General features: G+C 39.5%; 1 protein-coding gene across 1 annotated transcript; it reads right to left on the reverse strand.

The window, feature by feature from the left end:
- Nucleotides 1-472: 472 nt before the first annotated feature.
- Nucleotides 473-18,749, reverse strand: COG7 (component of oligomeric golgi complex 7). Its single transcript, XM_053472301.1, has 18 exons — nt 18,699-18,749; nt 17,809-17,996; nt 17,577-17,725; nt 17,277-17,393; nt 16,660-16,828; nt 15,631-15,713; nt 12,902-13,024; nt 10,049-10,247; nt 7,896-8,023; nt 7,659-7,813; nt 6,974-7,090; nt 6,091-6,156; nt 5,702-5,885; nt 2,937-3,077; nt 2,723-2,803; nt 2,525-2,639; nt 1,635-1,778; nt 473-1,231 (listed from the first exon to the last, which is right to left on the reverse strand). Exons 2-18 carry the CDS (start codon nt 17,972-17,974, stop codon nt 1,065-1,067), a joined length of 2,304 nt encoding a protein of 767 aa, XP_053328276.1. The 5' UTR covers nt 17,975-17,996; nt 18,699-18,749; the 3' UTR covers nt 473-1,064.
- Between the last annotated feature and the right edge of the window lie 1,021 nt (nt 18,750-19,770).

The following is a 19,770-nucleotide window of genomic DNA, read 5'->3' on the forward strand; positions in this document are numbered from 1 at the left end:
TCAACTTTGTAAGACCTAAGCACGCCTGTGATATTCTTCGGTTCTGCAAACCCTTCTGAAGTCTTAAAGGACCTAATATGGGGTTTAGTGAATAAGACCAAAAACTGACATGATACGATCCACATACTAAGATCCCATGTCAAGCATCCCTCAGCTGGGTTCTGGTTCATCTTGGTGAAAAAGCAAACAGTTTTTAAGCCAGCGCATAACATTTTTTGTGGTTTAAAAATGATATCCTTACCAGTTTGTTTGGTGGGGCGTCAGGGTGTTATTGCTATCGTGAATGCAATATTTTTCTTTGACTCCCATTATAAAGTATTTTATTTTAGATTGCACGTGTCACCTTACTTTTAAACCCAATACACTAATACAGTGTTAGAGAAACCATTTTGCCCAGTTTAGCTTGTGGGCCACCGCTAGCTACCCAACATTTTAGTTTTTTTGTTAATAATATATCAGATGTATCAGATCATATATATATGTCTTTATTTTAAAAATAGCCCTCATCATAAATCAAATGCTTTCCTAACATCCAACTGCATGAAAATCTCATTAAGAAAATGGAGAAACTAATCACATTGCTGAGACCTGGCTCACAGATTTGTTTTCCACCTAGCTCATTTCTTGCCGGGCATTATAGTATGTAGATTATATAGGCTAAATTATGCAGATTATTTAATAAATAAAGGAGGAGATCCCACTGGAACCATTATTATTAATTTTAATTCCACCCTGTGCTACAGACCCCCGAGCAGCACAAATCACCTGCTGCCCAGTGAAATAGGGAATCTATACGTGGCTAGCTATAACATTTGGGCACACATCCCACCGCATTAATTGACAAATGTATAGCAAGCTGTCGAAGTTGTAGAAGTCTCTTTCTTGACAAATTGAAGAGTAAACACAAGCAACAGCTCAGAGTAGGTCCATCTTGGTCAACATCTGCCACCCGTCTTTTGGTCAAAGGTTTGTGATGTGATGTATAAACGGTGGACACGTCTTCTGAAGTCGGGTGAACAAAATAGTGCTGTTTTTTGAGACATGAGGCTCCCAGGATCTAGGACTCAGTACTCCAGGTTTCTCATGGCAGCCACTGATGATGAAAGTTTCCGTGGCACAGCTTTGGCAACCTGTCTGTATTCTTCAGGCTTGGCCTTCACAAGAGTAACGATGTGTTGAAGAGTCCGGGTGGGTTGTAAACCCAAAGCATCCATCACATTGATCAGATAGTCTGTTAACACATAATCAGAGGGTGACACATTTAGTTAGGCCGTACATATTTTGTTGAGAGTAGAAGTTATACTTGGTGTTTATGGTACTTGTAATTCAAAAGCCTTTTGCATTATGCCCTTTGTTTTAGCCATTTAACTCAAGACTAAAAATTGGGGGACTACTTCATAGACATAAAATAGTTGAGTTTAATTACACAGCAGAAACCGCTAAATCTGGTTAAGTGATGGACTCATGAATTCTCGGCACTGTGTACAGATTGGTTAACCAAATAAAGGCAGCACTTAACCCGCCTGTGCTCCAAAACATTGTGTTGGGTGTTCTTATCACGATGAGTGTATTCATGTACAGAAGCGTATGAAAAAGCACGCAGAGAAAAGCCTGTCCATGGTTTGCAGTCTCACCTATATCGGTGGCCAGCTGTTTGCTGGAGTGAGGCGTGAGAGCTGGAATCTGTAAGATGACGTCACAGTACGTTTGCATGGTGGCTCTGGCTAAAGAACCCAACCAATAATCAGCCATGTTGTCCAGCTCTGGTGTTTCCTCTCCTGCAACACACACATTTGCATTATATCTTAGTTTCACAGCAAAGGACTGTAAACTCTACCAGCCTTAATTACTAATACAGTCTCCTTGTTCGAAGGATCCCTGTGATAGAAAACATTTAAATCCTGACTGGTTTACAAGCTGTCAGTAACCGGCCAGTTTTCAGTGTCCACGAGGCCACTATTACATCGCAGCCTAGAGTGATATTATGGACTTCAACAAACCTCCCATGGACCACCTGTGGGCCCAAATGGAGCTTTGGATCTTCCCTAAGAGCGCAATTCAAATAAAATACATGTGTGCCAATATGGACACGTCTAACACTGAGGCATAAACACAAAGGTAGGGTATGTTACTCTTTTACAGTATTAGACGGAGGCTTTTGTCACTTTTTTGCTCGCCATAACCATACAGAACAGTTTTCCTTACGAGACATCTCAATTTACCCAGTAGGGCAAAAGATTTTAAACAGAATGTTTTCACTTTTAATGATTTATATACCTCTAAAATGAATCTAGGCCAGTGTGCCTGAGAAGTGTTAATATTTAGTTAAGAACTGCATGTTTTCTGGGTGTATGTATCACAGAGGCCTGTATGTTTGTTTGGTGTAACTTACTATGGACACATTGGCACTTGGAAGATATTAATTAGAGAATAAGCCCTTGTGTGTTCGTTACCAATGAATCATCCGGCTGCATGTCTACGTGCCCAGTTACAAAATCCGACGCCGAGTCTGTTGTATACTCACCTTGTTCGGGTGGGTAGGGGAGCTTCCCAGCATGCAGCGCGAGTTCCAAGGTCGAGTCTTCAGGTGTGACAAACGGTTCCAGGTGGAGAGGAAGGGACATGAGGTACTGTCCTATCTGAAAATACAAAGCGAACAATAAATGTGGATACAGCGACCTCCATCAAGGCAAATGGGAAAAGGACTGAGATTCACACTTACGTTGCTGATATACTCAAAAGGCGTGAGGCTAAATGTGGGCAAGTCTTCGGTCAGCTCACCTGAGCCTTCATAGCTCCAGCTCTGCCAAAGGATGCAGAATAGTCAATAAAGTATACATATAGTATAAGTTCCCATAACCATCACCAATGAGAGGTCCTGGGATAACGTGTTAAAGAGTGATGGCTATGAGAAGCCGAGCATGGCTGCTAATTACCTCCATCTTTGGCACCAGTAAAAGCTGCTGTTTAATACGCAAGAAAACGGAATCGAAAGCCAACTGATGAGCCACCTGGTTCTGGCGTGTGAGAGCGGAACGAGAGGCTGCCAAAAGGCTGGTGCTAACCGCTCCTTTCTCCTGAAAAAAAAGAACAAAAAAGAAAAGATTATTTTTTACCAATTAAAAGCCCCTTCAACAGGATGGTTCCGAAGCGCGGCTAACCGGTCCGGATGCTGAACTCGGCTGGAATGGGAAAGGTGACAGCTTTTCAGTGGATCCCTCAACTTTCCAAATCTCACGTTACCGCAAACAGATTGTAGTTTTACTCAGATTCTAAAAACACCAGGATGCAAATCCGAACAGAACTTTTGTTTTTTTCTGGAAAAATTGAAACAAAATAGAGTGTGGAATATCTTCTTCTACAATGATTAATAATATGCTTAGGGCATGGCATTCAAACTATATTACATGAAGACCTTTATGAATGATGCGATGTGTCCACATCCTACTGCTACAAATAATGCCAGTTACTTAACCTTTTTTCATTTGCAATTGGTGCTAAGGGGCAAATCTGATTGGGCGATTGTGATCGCTCTCCCTGTCCAATCCATGTAGACGGATTGGAGGAGATCTTTTGTTTTTTTGATTGTTTCTTCATTTATTTTATATATATATATATTTATTTTTATATACCTGTTCTCATGTCTAGTTGAAATGTTCTTAATATACATATAGACCTTCTTGTTCCATTTGCAACAAAAAATGAAGTTTTGAAAAGCAAATTTAGTTTATTATTTACTGAATAAGCTGTACTTTTATATACACTACATTTCATGTCCCAAGTGTAATAATTTAAAATAATGTAAAACTATTCCACTCATTTTGTTTTTGTCAATTCTCCTGAAAATTTCATTTTTTTCCAGAAAAAAACCCTGTTTTTTTTCCATGCCTTCAAGATTTACAGAAATTTTACATCTCTAATACATCTCATAATACATCAAGGGCAAAATGGAGGTTACTGATCGCTGACAGACTCATTAGTTTGGAAAACAAGCATCAATATATATATATATATAGATATACATATATATATATATATATATATAGATATATATATAGATATATATATATATATATATATAGATATATATATAGATATATATAGATATATATATATATAGATATATATATAGATATATAAAGCCATGAAATGAAGTCATAACTTGTGTAATTCTATTGTGGCAAAAGAAAATCAAGAAAAATCAATATCTGAGCAATGCAGGGATGAAAGAATTGCAAAATCAACCACAACTTCAAGTTTTCAACAGTCAAAAACTGGTACGCAAATAGGCAGGAATACAAAACACAAACTTACACTAAAAAGAATCTGCCAGGCTGGGCATGGATCTTAAAACAAGTGCAGAACTTGTTCTACGCCAAGCACAGCCAACTAGCACAATAAAAAAAATACATTGTGCTACTTATGACCTTGTTAAAAAAAATACAAAATCACTTTTCAATAGGTTGTTGTCTTTCAAATACAGAACAAATTCTGGCCTATGTATATTATGCCCCGGGAAAAGACTGAATGACAGCCGCAATATGCCGGGAACTTCTTGTAGCAAGGCGTGAAGACAAACTCCAGGAAATCTGTCAGACAGGAGATGGGTGGAACGGTGGACTTATGTGGCTCAGCTATGAAAAAGAACACCGAGTCCTTAGGCAGAGATCCTGCGGCTGGCAAAAAAAAGTAGATATGTGTATATGGGCTTATATGCATTACTCCACTGTGTACACAACTAGGGGAGGGGGATTTGTAATACGATATTTGTTCACCGACATTATGTACACTTGAGCGTGTGGGGGAATACACTTTTGCAAGGATCTTTCATTTGTGTGACATTTAAAATTGTTTAGCAGTTGGAAACCAACTATGCAAGGTTATGCAATATAAGAAATGGTTATTTTGCCCCATTCATCCGTGTTTTATTCCGCAGAAATAGTGATGTCTATTGGCCAGTGTCGTATTCCCAGATCCGCACCCAGCATCCCGCTGCACGATGAGCCAGTTACAAGGGGGGTCTTCAGTCACCCTAACCGGCCGCTTTACACTATGGAGGCCGTACCAACACAGTACAGCTTCCATAGACTACATTAAGATACACCGCTCCGGGACATGGCGTCATATCCCAGCGCTCCTTTTCTTCACCGGTATTGGAAATGCCGACCAAGGAGTCCTCAAAGTTCAATACATTACTGATATTCACTGAATTATAAATATATATTTGGTACAGAAAATAGGGACTATCTCCTCTATTCTCCTTCCCTAAATTAAACACGCTACTCAAGATATACTTGTACAGAAGGGAAAGAGGCGCCAGCTCTTACAAGCTTTCAGCTTTAGCAGGTTAGCAGAAATTACCTTCCACGAAACTTACTTAGTGGTAAGTACTATCATGCAAAGGATTCCTCCTAATAGATGTATATATGGTAGGTTATTTTAATGGCGAGGCATTCCCCTAGTTTGTTAAGCATCCTGTGAAACACAAAGTTTGAGTAGGTCCACTGCACAAGGCTGCAGCTACACATTTATATAGCCGTAGTATGTTTTTGCAAGCAGGTCCCCTCTAAAGTCAATCAGCATGAAGCTAATGTTGTGTAAACAGACGAACAATGGTAGCCGCGAGCAGGTGATCTGTGAGACAATGCGCATTGATGACTTTCGGGCAGTTTCTGGCACTGGCAGGGGAGAGATGATGTACCTTTATCATGTACAAGGTCTCCATTAGGTTGGCATACTCCGCAGGGTCCCCCTTCTGCAGATAATTGTACTCCTGCCAAGGGTTGCGGCTACTCTTGCGCTCGGTGGCACCGGTCTCCTGAATTCCCGTCAAGCTACGTGGGCTGTAAGAGTCGGACAAGTACTTTCCAGCCGTGGACAGAATCCTGGGAAGGAGGCAGACACAGGAGATAAAACAGAAAACAACAGAACAAAAGCAATTAGGATGCTGCATTCACAAAAAGCACCTGTTATTTATACTAAAGCTTAGCTCAATGTTCAACCATACAGCATAGTCCACTCACCAATGCCTCAAACATAAAAAAGTGAAAGCAACACTGAAATTATTTGGCTTAGTCGTATCAGACTTACCGGCTCGCCAGTTGCTGTTCAAAGTCTCTGCACTGTCGTAACAGCTCTCCGCAAGTGGCGATAATCCTGGAACAGTAATTAATATAACCATGTCATTACGTGACAGATTTAACTATGCATTAGAAAAGCCCACGCCAGCCCTTCTTACAGGACAACCTTACGCGGGCAGGCTCTGATGAACGCATTATGAAGCCTGCAAGATGAGATGTTTCATCGTCCCGTGAACTCACTGTCTAAATGTAGATAATGGTCCATTCCCAGCTATGAACCTAAAGACTGTATCTGAGCTGCAGGACACACGGACACAAGAAACCAAACAATTCGGCAACATTACAAAAATAGGTTTAATAAAGAGGCTTTGGGTGAAAGTGTTGCTTGCCTACACTTTATGGTACGGTGCAGACAACACTGCTGCAGAGCTTTTGTGTTTCTACACTTAACTCACTGTTTAGTGAATGATCCTTAGTGGTGTTTCAATATCACAAGCAGTGTCTCTAGTGCCTCCTTCTCAATGATATTTTGCGTTTAATGTCAAATAGTCAAGCCTTGGCCCAGGGAAGGAAACAGCCTCCTTACCACATAACTGGAGGTAGATTGTCCTGTTGGATGTGCCACTGCTGAATGGGCCAGAAGAGGAGAGCATAGATCTCTTTTATAATCAACCCAGTTACACTATGGAGGTTAGTGCCCAGGTGGCCCAATTCCCACAATAACCCAGCGTCCATAAGAGGCATAGAAGATGGTGGCTGTGGCTAGGAATCTGCCATGGGGTCAGATCTTGGCCAGCGCTGAGCCAGAACACATCACTGCCAAGCAGCCCTATATCACTTTATTTTCATCGTGGAAGAACTATACCTACTGCCTCTGTCTCTCTGACATTTACCTGACTGAGTTCTGGAAGGCTGTCCAATCTTCAAGGAACAAGGAATCAGCAGGGATGCTGTCCAACTTGTATTTCTTTCTTATTGACTGTAACGTATTTGAAAAGTCCGAGACGTACCTAAAAGGAAAGAAAAAAAAATAAACTCAGCCAGAAAATGGTGTTGAAGCGGAACCGCGGCGTTGGCTCGCCAGCTATAACACACAGTCGTGTGTTGCGTGGTCCCCTTTTTTCCTGCCAATGCACAGCAAGTAAGCAAAGCTGGGCTTTGCCTTTGTTTGAGGACAGATCTATGCCAGTAAATGCTAATGGTACTCACAAAGAAAAAACTTTCTGCAGATAAATCAATGACATAGGAATTATTTTGGCGTGTAGCCTGCGCATGGTAAGAGCCAGCTCCTACACTGTGCAGTACATTGTGCTGGGACATTAAGGGTCTATATCCAACAATCCATACAGATTTTACCCCATTTTTGCTTAGCCGGACATCTGAATGTTTATGCTTTTTAGGTTGTGTGTGCCCCTTTCTATATATTATTTTAATGTGTATTTAAGCACAGCATAGGATTTCTGGTCTTAAAATTCCAAGTGGGGAAGGGGGTGCATGCTCATGTAGTCCTACCTAGTGGACAACCATACTTAATGGCAACACTTATTACATACCAAAGCAGTAAGCGAGGATACTAACTTTTTAAAGAGAGACTGGAGGGCTTTTAACAGGCCGCACACCCCCAAACCATCTGTTAACTGGATGCATCTCTCCACGGCTCCTGAGGATAGGTTGAAGATCCGGCTCACAGAGTGAGAGAGCTCTTGGACACAATCTAGGACCTCCTGATGTTCCTAAGAGACAAATGAACATTGGAATGATTACAGTTCTTCTATAACATATCAAAATACAAAATGATTTGGTGCTGTGTCTCACCAGAGGTATTGCGCTGATCTCTATTAATACGTGAGACTCTTCTAGGGCACCGTACTGCAGCTGGAAAGGTTTATATGGTCCAAACACAGATTCCACCAGTTCGGTCACCTTCACCAGATTATGATCCCCTGCAGAAGAATCAAATCAAGTTAATCAAACCCAAAGTTTGTTCAGCCCACCCTAGAGAAAATGGGACCAATGTTCAGAATTTTTAACCATTTATAGTCCTGGTAAATACTACTAGATGGTACCAAAGCTTAGTAAAGTTTTTAAACCTGCTTTTTAAAAATATCAAAGCCTCATGAAATACAAAGTCTTTTTTGTTACCATGATGTATCCCACACTGTGACTGATCTCTGCCTTCTGATTGGTTGAGGAGCTTTTTAAAAGAAAACTGCATACAGCATATCAAATATTTGTAAATAAATAAAAGACATATGATGCAATTAAAAAACGTTAGCATATCATATCGGCAGTTTCTCTTTTGATTAATGACAGATTTTGTCTCTTAACCACAAATTAAATCGGTTATTCCAATGATGTGTTTAAGTGTTCAATGACCTTAAAATATCCACATAATCAGTTTTGTTTTGACAACCTCCGACACCTATTCTCGGAAGGTCTTTTGTTTAATGTTTGTGGTTGATATCCACATTTGTTAAGCTTGATTCCCGAATCTCTCCTGCCTTACACTATGATGGTTGGCTTCATGTAGGAGTTGTTGAGCATCACCTATAGCACCCCCTGCAGTAAATGAGATATATAAACAAACGCATGGTGCGATCCCTCGTTGTGTGTGTGTGTGTGTGTGTGTGTGTGTGTGTGTGTGTGTGTGTGTGTGTGTGTGTGTGTGTGTGTGTGTGTGTGTGTGTGTGTGTGTGTGTGTGTGTGTGTGTGTGTGTGTGTGTGTGTGTGTGTGTGTGTGTGTGTGTGTGGTTAGTATGACACTGGTATATTGCTTACATGTAATGTATGTGTATTAAATCACTTTATATAAGTATTTTATACTAATATATATTTTGTTTGCATGTTTTTACTCACATTCTAACTTTTGTGATTGCAAAACCTGTACACGTAACCCTCATTGGTGGTTATGTATAAAAAGTCATTCTAACGCACACGTTGCATTGGCTTTATCACTAGTTCCTGCTGATGACTCCATTGGTTGCTCTGGTGATAAAAACTAGTTTTAAAAATGTTGGCCCTAAACTTACCTTTTTTACAGACGCATGTAGATAGTCACACAGTGAATATTACTAGTAAATCTCCTCTTGTGTTACACCCTGTCCTTAACCCATAATGGTAAGAGGCATAAGGAATTTGGCCACCACTGTTACATCAAACAACAGGTGTGCTGGGAACTCGAACGGTCTTTCAACAAAGCCTGGCCACTGTGTCTATAGAGAACTTAAGTATGAGAGAGTGCCTGGGGACACCAATAACAATGGTCATCTCTGCTTGGAAATGAAGATCAATCGCTGTCTGGTCACTCAATTTGCTTTTAAATGTAAATCAAGTTAGGGAAGTCAGGCCTTTAAGTTTTTATAATCTAAGACCGTATGTAATAAAAAAAAGGAAAAAAAGAAAAAGAAGAAGATGCAACAGAACAGGAAAAACAGATCAATCGTAGTCAGCATGCTTCTCTTAAAGAAGCAGTAACATAGTAATCCAAAAATAAAACAGACCTCTCTCATATATCATATATATATATATATATATATATATATATATTTTTTTTTAATGGGTCCAATTCTTCATATGTACCATGCACAAGCCCAATTGGTAGATAATAAATAGATTTTTTGGCAGTTGTACAGATGCGAGTTGGTGGCTCTCTATATTTCTTCCCGTAGGTTTATCGAAAGGGGCCTCTGATGGCCAGATCATGGAGACTATACCTTAGATTACCAGGGTAAAGCATCGGAATTTGCAAGCTTGTTTTAGAAATCCGGAGTACAGAAAAGACTGGGCATGCCATGAGCTCACAGTTAAAAACATATGGTCACAGCAATGGAAAAACCAATGTGATGGAGTCAATAGGATAATATCTGTGGAATCGCCAGTGACTGCTTCCTTAATGACCCAGGGACAGGAATAGGGGGGTAGAAAAAGACAGGTAACGTTATTCAGACACAACCATGCCACGGTCTTACCGATATTGGGCAGGATAGCTGCCTCCAGGGCCTTGGCAAAGTGTACGGTGGACTGATAGAGGTCTAGCAGCGTGCTCAGCTTACTCTCTGGACCAGCTCGTTCCATGGCGGTGCTAAGACACACAGGGATCGATGGGACCATTGCAGCAAGAGTCTGGATCAGCAGAACTGTCACCACTTCATGGGGCTTGTTAAATACCTATGAGTTACAATCATGCGAGTTACTCAGTGCAGGGAATTGCATAGGATAAATATCTACGTGTACCAATTTAAAATGTTAATGGGTTTTGCCGTATTAGTCCAGTTGACACGATGTAAAAAAAATATATATTTTTTTTATATATATAGATATATAAACACACACACACATACACACATATATACACACACACACCATCCCAAGGAAATATAAATGAGCCAAAAACACGATTGATATCATGAGTATGAGACTAGGAAATAAAAATAAGTTTGACTCATTTAGATGAGGTTTGTGATATCAATAATAATCAAATACAGCACAAACTGATAACTGACAACACCCGAAAACATTCCTAAGAACCAATACACGAGAATTCATTACGGTGTTCCCTGTCACAGTTATATTTCTTGTCATTCCAGGAAAGGTCCTGCCAAGTGACGAAGCATTTAATTCAATGCCAAGAGCACAGGGAACAGGTATTAAGGTCAGCCCCATTTGCTAGTTCCCTAGATGATGTGAGCATATTTGCATGTAGGGCAAAGAGGCAAAGGTATAGTGGATAACTTTATACTATTCTATATAAACTCATAACTAACAACTTCCAGTTATTGGACCAATTAAATATTTGAGAGAATGGGATCTACTCGGCCAAGATGTCAGGAGACTGACCCAGTGAAACGTGGGCAAAATCATTTTTATTTTCTGCTTTGTTTATCTCAGGACCGGACTAAGACATTGGCTGATGGAGGTAAGATTGCTTGCATGGTTCATCAATGCGCTGTGAATATATGTGGCAACAGAGGTAATCAAACAAAATTATTACCTATGCCTCAAGATCGTATTTTGTTCCAGTTATAGAAAAGGTCCTCCTCGTTGAGTATAACACAAGATCAGATCCTAATCCCTTAATAACATGAATATGGTATCACTTCACAATATTCATAAGTATGCCTGACAAGCAAGGAAGCATGGAGTGACCAACTAGGGCTTGAAGCTCCCAGGAAGCCTTGCTTGATCATTAGCCACACCAGAACTACAACTAGTCACACCCGATACTGTGACCTCTCAACATGCTCGGAGAGCCAGCAGTGGGATTTGTAGACCACAGCCGATGGATATTTATAATGGCGTGTGACTTCTATGCCCCCAAAAAAGCCTGAAACAAAGGAAGGGGACCTCATCTGACGTCAAAGTCGATATTCTTATTCCGGAGGCAGACAAGGGCCTACCGATAACACCAATTCAAAAAAACATTTCACGCTCAAGGCAAGAAGACAAAATTAACTTATCTCAGACAACAGATGAAATATTGACCTAATCTGGGCAGTTAAAGGAACCTGCTTTTATGAAAAGCTAAAAACAAGTTTCAGGCATTTTTAAGTGAAGGGAGATGTATTACAACCGTACATTCCTTGTAAGAAGATACAGATCTTTAAAGTTGACCTTAACAAGTAATTTACAATTCACTTTTTGCTGTCTTTAATGTACGAGAACCCATATGTACTTACAGCTGGAGGTGGGGAAGAGATTGTTTGCTTTTACTGCAAAGCTTTCATATATCAATAAAAAATTCTTATTTTAGAGCAGACGGAAAGTCCTGAATCAGGGTTTTAAAAAGGGCTTTTACACAAAAGATTTCATCTGGACGGTAATGAGATGCAACAATTAGCTCACGTGAACAGGTAAGCACATCAGATAAGGGGACTAAGGAACAATAAGAATAAAAAAAAAAAGCAGGTTCAAACCGCCGTTGGGAAGTACATTAAATCTTATCAGTCTTTTACATCAAAGAGTGATTTTCATTTGCTGAGCAGCGGTTGAATGTTGGAGCAAATCTTTCCATTGCTTCTATGAGGGATGTCAGTCAACCTTCATCGCCACCAGCAGCTTCTCAAGAATAGCAGTGGGTATCTCAACACAGGTTTTCTCGAATAAGAAAAAAAAGACTTTTCCGTGTTAGCCTAAGATAAAATTGACATGCAGCCTAACAAGAAGGCAAGAGGAGCCAGCAAATAAAGGGTACAACCTCGACGTGCAGAAATATTTATTTATTGCAGGTTTGTAAACTACCGCACAGCACAAGAATGTGATGATAGCCATGCCTATGAATGAGCGCTAAGTTAAGGGCAAAACTCGTTGGAAGTTCATGTTTCCCCTATGGGCGATATACCCCTGCTGTGTGTCATGCAGTGGACGACAAACCGGCCATAAATAAATATTTTTGCACATTGAGGAGTTTGTACCTTTGCTTGCTGGCTCCCGTAGAAGTTTCCTGCCATCCTGCTGTTGTTCTGCATGCCAACGTAGGCGAGATTTCATGGAGACAGCAGGACAGCGGTGGAGACCCGAATGCTGCAGTCCTTATTTTATTGTTTTAAGAGAAAATTGAGTATTTAACATAGAAAAATAAGTTGCATCCAAGGGTTCGGGACCTCAAAGTTCTCTTCTACATATGTTCCATCTGAAGAAGAGACCTCTGGGGTTCCAGAGAGCTCGTGTAACATATTTTTCCCATGCTGGCTCTATGTTGTTTTGGAACAAAAGCAAAAGTTCAATTCCAGCTCCTAAATAGTCAACTAAAATAAAATGACTTGTACAAAAATCACACCTTGGGTTTTACGCAGAAGGTGGCCCCTGCATCCCAATGCGCGTACCTGAGAGACCCACTGTAACTGGGTGTGCCATGCCCCCAACAAGGTATCATAGAACTCTGTCAGCTGGCGATCCAGAGGAATCTCAGACTGGCATAGCTCCTGCCAAACAGTCACCAATTGCACCTAGGAAGCAAAACAAGCAATGTAACAAGCAGTGTTTATTACAAGATGTTGTGCAACTTGCAAATGGAATGCCAAACATAAAAATTCCTATATTAAAGGGTGCCATTTTTTTTTTATTTTCGTACACAGAACATTGTATTCAACTAGACAATTATATGCTACGGACACTAATGATCACCTCTTAACTATTTGTAATCATGTAACGTACAATATATAGAAATTATATTGTGTTATATTCTAGAAAGAACATTATGCTCTCGTTTTTACATTCTTGTGACCCTGAATGTAGAAAATCGAAATGTCTGGAGGCTACTGGCAGCCCCTTGATCACAATTTGACAATCACCAATACAGAAGGCACACGGTTTTATTGCCTCCCCTCCTCCAAAAAATAAATGGTAAGATCAAATGTTTCAACCCCAGTGTTTTGTTCAAAAAGGGGGGAAAAAAATAGTTATTTTGTTTTTTCGATTTGTTAACAATTGGTATTTTTGATTCAGTATATTTAATGTAAGCAAACCATTTACAAATTCAGTTTAGGTTAAGTACGTGAAATAATATTTAATTTACATTTTCATTTCTACATAATTATATATTGAGCACTTACTCTTAGGCATAATGATAGGCAAAAAAATAAAAATAAGTAAAGTCTACACGTTAACAGTGAAGTGTTTGCAGAAATGTCTTTGCTTGTTAATGAGAAGGTTTTTCCGGGCTAATAAGAGTGGATCCCCCTGGACACGCCAAATGGATTAACAAACATTGTATTGAATACGTGCCAAAAAACAGAACAATCTTTGCTTTCATGTTCACTGCTGTCTCGTTTAGTATGTAGAAATATCAACTTTAATACTGAAGTTAATGTTTATTAAGTGTCTCGCTCGGTACACATTGCATCACTTAATATGGCAATTCTCAGACTAATGGCAAAAGTTATGAAACAACACAAAATTGGGAAGTAGTCATCGTGTGTGCGTCTAGAATTAAACATTCTGTAGCTGAGAATGCTGTAGAGTATATGGAAGCTACAACATCAGCTGTTTCAACAATCATGTTCTTAAACCAGTCTTTTTCCCCAAATATTCCATTTTGCAGTCAACACACAAAATGAAACTATGCAATCCTGTTAATCAAATAAAAAGGCAATATTTACGCCACAGATGCCCAACCTATCTGTATAAAACTAGGGGTAGCCATGTAAACTTTCAGCTTGGGGGGTGATATTTTTTCTTCCCCATTAAGATATTCTTCCCTTTTGTTAAGTTGATGTCCCTCTTTAAGAATAAGTTTGTTATATTCTATACTGTAGTACCCAGGGATTGCTGGATATGTGTTAAATATATTTTACTGCCTTAATAGAAGGAACCGTAACCTAGAAAGTTTCCCCAATATAAGTGGCCACACTGGGGGGGGGGCCTACAAATATGATATGCCATTGTATTATCCTAATAATACAAAATAAAGAGAAAGCCCTATTGCTCAAAGTTCTATGATCCGTTCCTTTAAGGAATGTATCCAGCAGATAAATTATTGTACAGAAACAAACCTTGTGAGACCTTCTGGCCATGAAGGGGTTAAAGGCACAGTAAACATTGGCACAGAGCAATTACACCACTGACCTTTCCGTCTGGTATGGTATGTATTGTATTTGATGTATTAGGCTAAGGTACACCTCCTGGGGACCAGGGTCTTCCCTCCTCGAGTATAAAGACATTGTGTTTTATCGTTTCTAAGTATCACTCAGAAAATCTAAAGTGGAATTGCCGGCCTTGCTCCCACACAATCTGTTGTATGTATTATGAAATCAGTAGACAGTATGTGTGTGTAACAATTCTCAAACACTGTCCTGTGGTCCCTGTTTACTTTTTCAGACAGGTTCGTGAACATCCTGTTTCAACTGGGATTGCAGCAATTTCCAGTTAAGTAGACTTAGTAAACAAGATCGGGTTAGGAGAAGGAATAGCGAGTTGTCAGGGATAAGGAAATGGAGAAGAGGCAGGACCGCAGGATGAGACATTGGAGACAAAGAAGGACAGAGTGGGAAGCCAGTGTAGATGAGGGAATGGAAATCAAAAGCAAGGGGTTAATATGGAGACGAGAGAAGGAATCAGGATAAACAGACGAAGGCAGGGAGTCCTACTGTGATGTGGTGTGGTGAGCAGGGAGAAAGGGACTGAAAAAATATAGAGAACAAAGGATAAGTGAGGAAGAGAAGGGCAGGGGAAAGGTGAAGGGAAAAGATCAATTGTAATTCAAAATGTTTTTGTTGTTATAATGGAGGCTCTCCTACTCAAACAAGGTCTTAAATCAGTGATTTCCTTTTTTTTCTTTGGTAACGCTTCAAGATTTCAACTAATCAGAGTTTAGTGAAAACTTTAAGCTGTTTCCTTGTTGTCAGCAAATGCAGCTGAGTCAATCAATCCTGGGATTCTGATATACATTTCTGGACTGGATACGTAAAATAAATATTTATTGATGATAAATACCATTTGTGTAGAGAACATATTGTTCAAACTGTTTTTTTATGTCTTAATGCAGTTCTATCCAGCTTGTTAAATGAGCCAGGTTAATAATTTACATGTGATCATTTTTATAAAGCTGTATTACCTTTTGACACTTGTAGTAATAAGCCAAAAGCTGAGGCATTCTGTCAATTTCACCGAACACTTTGACAAACATCTTGGCCTGATCTGTGTATGGCATAAAGATAAAAAAAAGGTTATTTATAAGAAAAAAAGTCATAGTTGCACGCGTAATTATATTATGGAACAAAAACAGAAGGTGCCAATTTTGCACAAGTATAAGTTAGTGATCATATTTAATATGTGTATGCCTGGTAATATATTTACATTTACAGTAGACATCATTAGTATCTTTAGTACCCATAGTACATCAAGAAGCCCTCGCAGAGAGCAGTAAGACCTGGTACTTGGTATAGTTCTAAGGTACATGGGACTCCACTGCTGTGCACCTGATAAAAATTTACATTTATATACTGGTATGTGAAGAAAAGTTGTGTTTTTAATTAGACAACAAAATCTGGCAACATAAGCAATAATGTGCAATACTAATATATATATATATATATATATATATATATATATATATATATATATTAAAACATGGGGGGTACTTCATTTGTTTTGTTAAGTACAACAGCACCTCCTGGTGGTCAAAAGTAGATCAGACCAGACGATGAAAACATTCCTGTGAGCTAACGTATGTCACAATGTTTTAATGATGTTCCATGGGATCTCCTGAAATTAGCAAAGTAGGACACAATGTCCAAGAACAGGAGACACAGTTAAGCTTCTATTTCCACAGTGGAGCTCATCGTGATACTCACTCCCCACTTACAGAAAAGACACATTGAGTAAGCACTGGACCGTTCCAAACCACCTGTTATAATTACTCAAGATGTCCCATTATATTAAAGGAGGTTCTCACTGTCCTTGGGATCTTCTTGGGATTACAAGCAAAATTTTAAAATCAAGGCAGAGGAAGCGGAGTGCGGCTCCACCTCTCAGTATTTTTAATTGGTTGATCATGCATGGTTTGGAAGTAATCTTTTACATAGAATGTGTCAAACTAGATCATGGTTAATAGCTATTAAGAATAGGCATGTGGCATACTTACCGACAGACTGGCTGTTGAAAGCTCCTACAATCTGAGGGCTGCACATGGCCTCCAATCGGTTTTTCAAAGCTTCCAAGTAGACACACTTCTCTGAGTAGTCTGGCGTATCCACCAACATTGAGAGACTAACCTGCATGCTGGTCAGCTTCTCTGATATCACTGTGATGTTCTAACGTGAAAAAACGATTCATTATATTCAGGGCTGGTGTTTACTTTCCAGAATAAAGTCTGCTGACTCCTAGTGCTGCTTCTAATAAACTGGTACAAGCTCTCAAGCATAAAATATTGTAACGTCCAATGCCGCTTAGAGGCTCCTTCACGGAACAAGTCATAAAAAATAGTCAGATAACAAGGGAGATATTACTTTCTGGTTCTATAAATTGTAAAATGAATGTTGCTAGGGAAATACTGGAGATCATTTACAAGTACAGTAGTCATTTGGTTTGTTGAGGCTAGGGTTCTTAATTTTAAAATGCGAAGTTTAAATGTAACTAATTTCTACACAGATTTCCGCGAGATTCTAAGACGTGAATTCTTGAATCTTAAGAGGTCAATGTTTTACTTTGGTAGACTGTCATATTTTATGTAATGCTTGAATCTCTGTCAGGAAAGCCCACCTGGGTTTTAAAGGTCTCCTCTATGTCTGCACTCAGAGTACTCCATTTATCAGCTTCCTGCAGTGACTCTGCAGCCAACTGCATGCGTGACTTTACTTTATCCATCACCACAAGGACCTGGGGAAAGAACGTTATGTTAAGAAGGAGGGAGAGAGAGGGACAGGGAGGGAGAGAGCTCAATTTATTACGCAAAATAATAAATGCGGAGAAATCAGCAAGACAATTGTTTTATTTTATAACTTTGCACATTTTAATTTTATTAAATATGGCCTCTCCGTTTAAGTTTGTTGCTCTGCTCACCTGCATAGACTGAGCTGTATCTTGCTCAAATTTTTTGATGTCTTCTTTCACGAGGATCATTTGTTCTTTCAGGAAAGCAGCTTCCTGTTTCAGAGCTTCAACATCTCGTAGTACACGGGGCATATTCTGTAAGGCCTGATGACTACTCTCTGTGGAAAACGCGTTCAATCGTTAATTTTCCGACCAGACGCCGCACGTGGCCTTAAGAAAGGACATACTAAATGCACAGTACCTTCCACCGAATTGTTCACTTCCTGGATGAACAGCTGAAGCTTCATTACCAACGTCGCAGCATGAGAATCTACCTTCCCCGGAGCATCTTTTTGGACGGATTTAAAAGCTGCATTAACCCACTCAGTGACCTCAAAGTCTTCTGCTAGGAACCGTGAGAAATCCATTGTACAGGAACCTGACAATGACCTGTTAGATAGGAAGAAAAACATTAGTACATTTGCAAAGCACTAAAATATGACATCAGATATACCCTGAGGGTTGCAGTCTGTTTTAGAATGGTCGAGGAGGTTCAAGCTAGTGCTGACTGGAAGTAAGCATATCACACGCAGAAATGCTGAATACATATAGGGATGCTGCAGAATGCATTTGTAAAACAGATACCACGAAAATCTAATAAGGGGCCACGCAGTTATCATATGCATTAAAGTGCCTATTGTGGCTGGAACGTCCCTTTAAGGCTCTGTATAGAGTGGCTGTTAACTTGTTTAAAGCTGACTTTAGTCAGCGACTATGCTTTGGAGTTAGTGTGAGCTGACAGCAAACTCGACAGAAGTTGATGGAATTTTATGAGATTACTACCCCCTAAATATGTGATGATTAGTTTAAAAACAAAAGAGCTTTTATCGGAGGTGATTTTTATTTTTTTAATTATATGTATATATACATATATATATATATATATATATACACACACACACATGTATATATACATATATATATATATACATACACACTGTATAAAGGAACTTACAGTTAACAATATCCTTAAGGAAGCAACACCTTGGCCAATATGTAACCCCCCCCATCAATAGGAACCCCAAAAGAAATGTAATTTAAAAAGTCACCTTTATTTTGGTTCTAAAATTCAAATTTAATAATGAAACCAACCTGTGGGTAACTAGGGATACGGTGTGTATCCAGCTCTGATTAGATAGATAGATAGATAGATAGATAGATAGATAGATAGATAGATAGATAGATAGATAGATAGATAGATAATGGAGTGGCATACAGGGTGTGCTATATGCTAGCATGCAGATTATGATTTGGTTGTCAGTAATACAGGCCTTCAGTAAGAGGCAGCTCCACTTTATTAACAAGCACTAAGAGCCCGGTTGTCACACCAGTCGCTCCTCCGGTCTCCCCAGGGCCCCGGTGTTACTGCTGATTACTGCCACAACTCCACTTCCGGGTTGTCCACGGGAGCCATGGTGACGCGCCATGAGAAGTCATTTCATGTACGTTCCGTATACCTTCCCGCCGGAAACAAAGCGTGCGCGTATTCCGTTCCGTTTTTGTTTTTATTCCACCGAGGCCGCAAGACACAGAGGAGTTTCTTATCTGCCTCACAGCTGCTAGAATATGCGCGGAGAGAGGCTGCTGAGTGCAGCATATGGATTATGGGGCGTGTTTGGAGACACAACGGTTAAATGAAGTGTAAGCTCATTTGTGATGTAAAACTGGGGCAAATGATAACAATTTTCGTTCTTCAAATAAAAATAAAAACACAAACAACTCTCTAATGCATGTTTCAAACTAATACACTAATTTCACATGTGCAAATAAATCAGGTGGCTGTGTTGTTACAGTGGAGTCTATATTTTTAATATAAATCAACATAAGTACAGAAATAATAACTATCCATAGCACCTAGCTGTCTGGTATAGATCCAATGTATAATCGGAGTTAATCAATCATTACCTACCCTGTGTGTTCCTCTATATAGAAGTGTTTAAAGTTATGAATAAGTTCAAGGAAAAAAGATTGCCAAACTTTTTTGGGGGGGGGGGTGGTTAAAATACCAAATAAATCAGGTAGTACTGGGGCCACCACACCAAGAAGGGGATTCTCCCCAAAACACTTGTAAGATTGTAAGAGCTTGCGTCATTCTTCAAATAAATGACACTTACTTGTGCTTCAAAATAAGTGATAAATTCAAATAGTTCAGCCCAATATAGCA

Source organism: Spea bombifrons, chromosome 7, assembly GCF_027358695.1.
Source record: "Spea bombifrons isolate aSpeBom1 chromosome 7, aSpeBom1.2.pri, whole genome shotgun sequence".
Taxonomy (NCBI): domain Eukaryota; kingdom Metazoa; phylum Chordata; class Amphibia; order Anura; family Pelobatidae; genus Spea; species Spea bombifrons.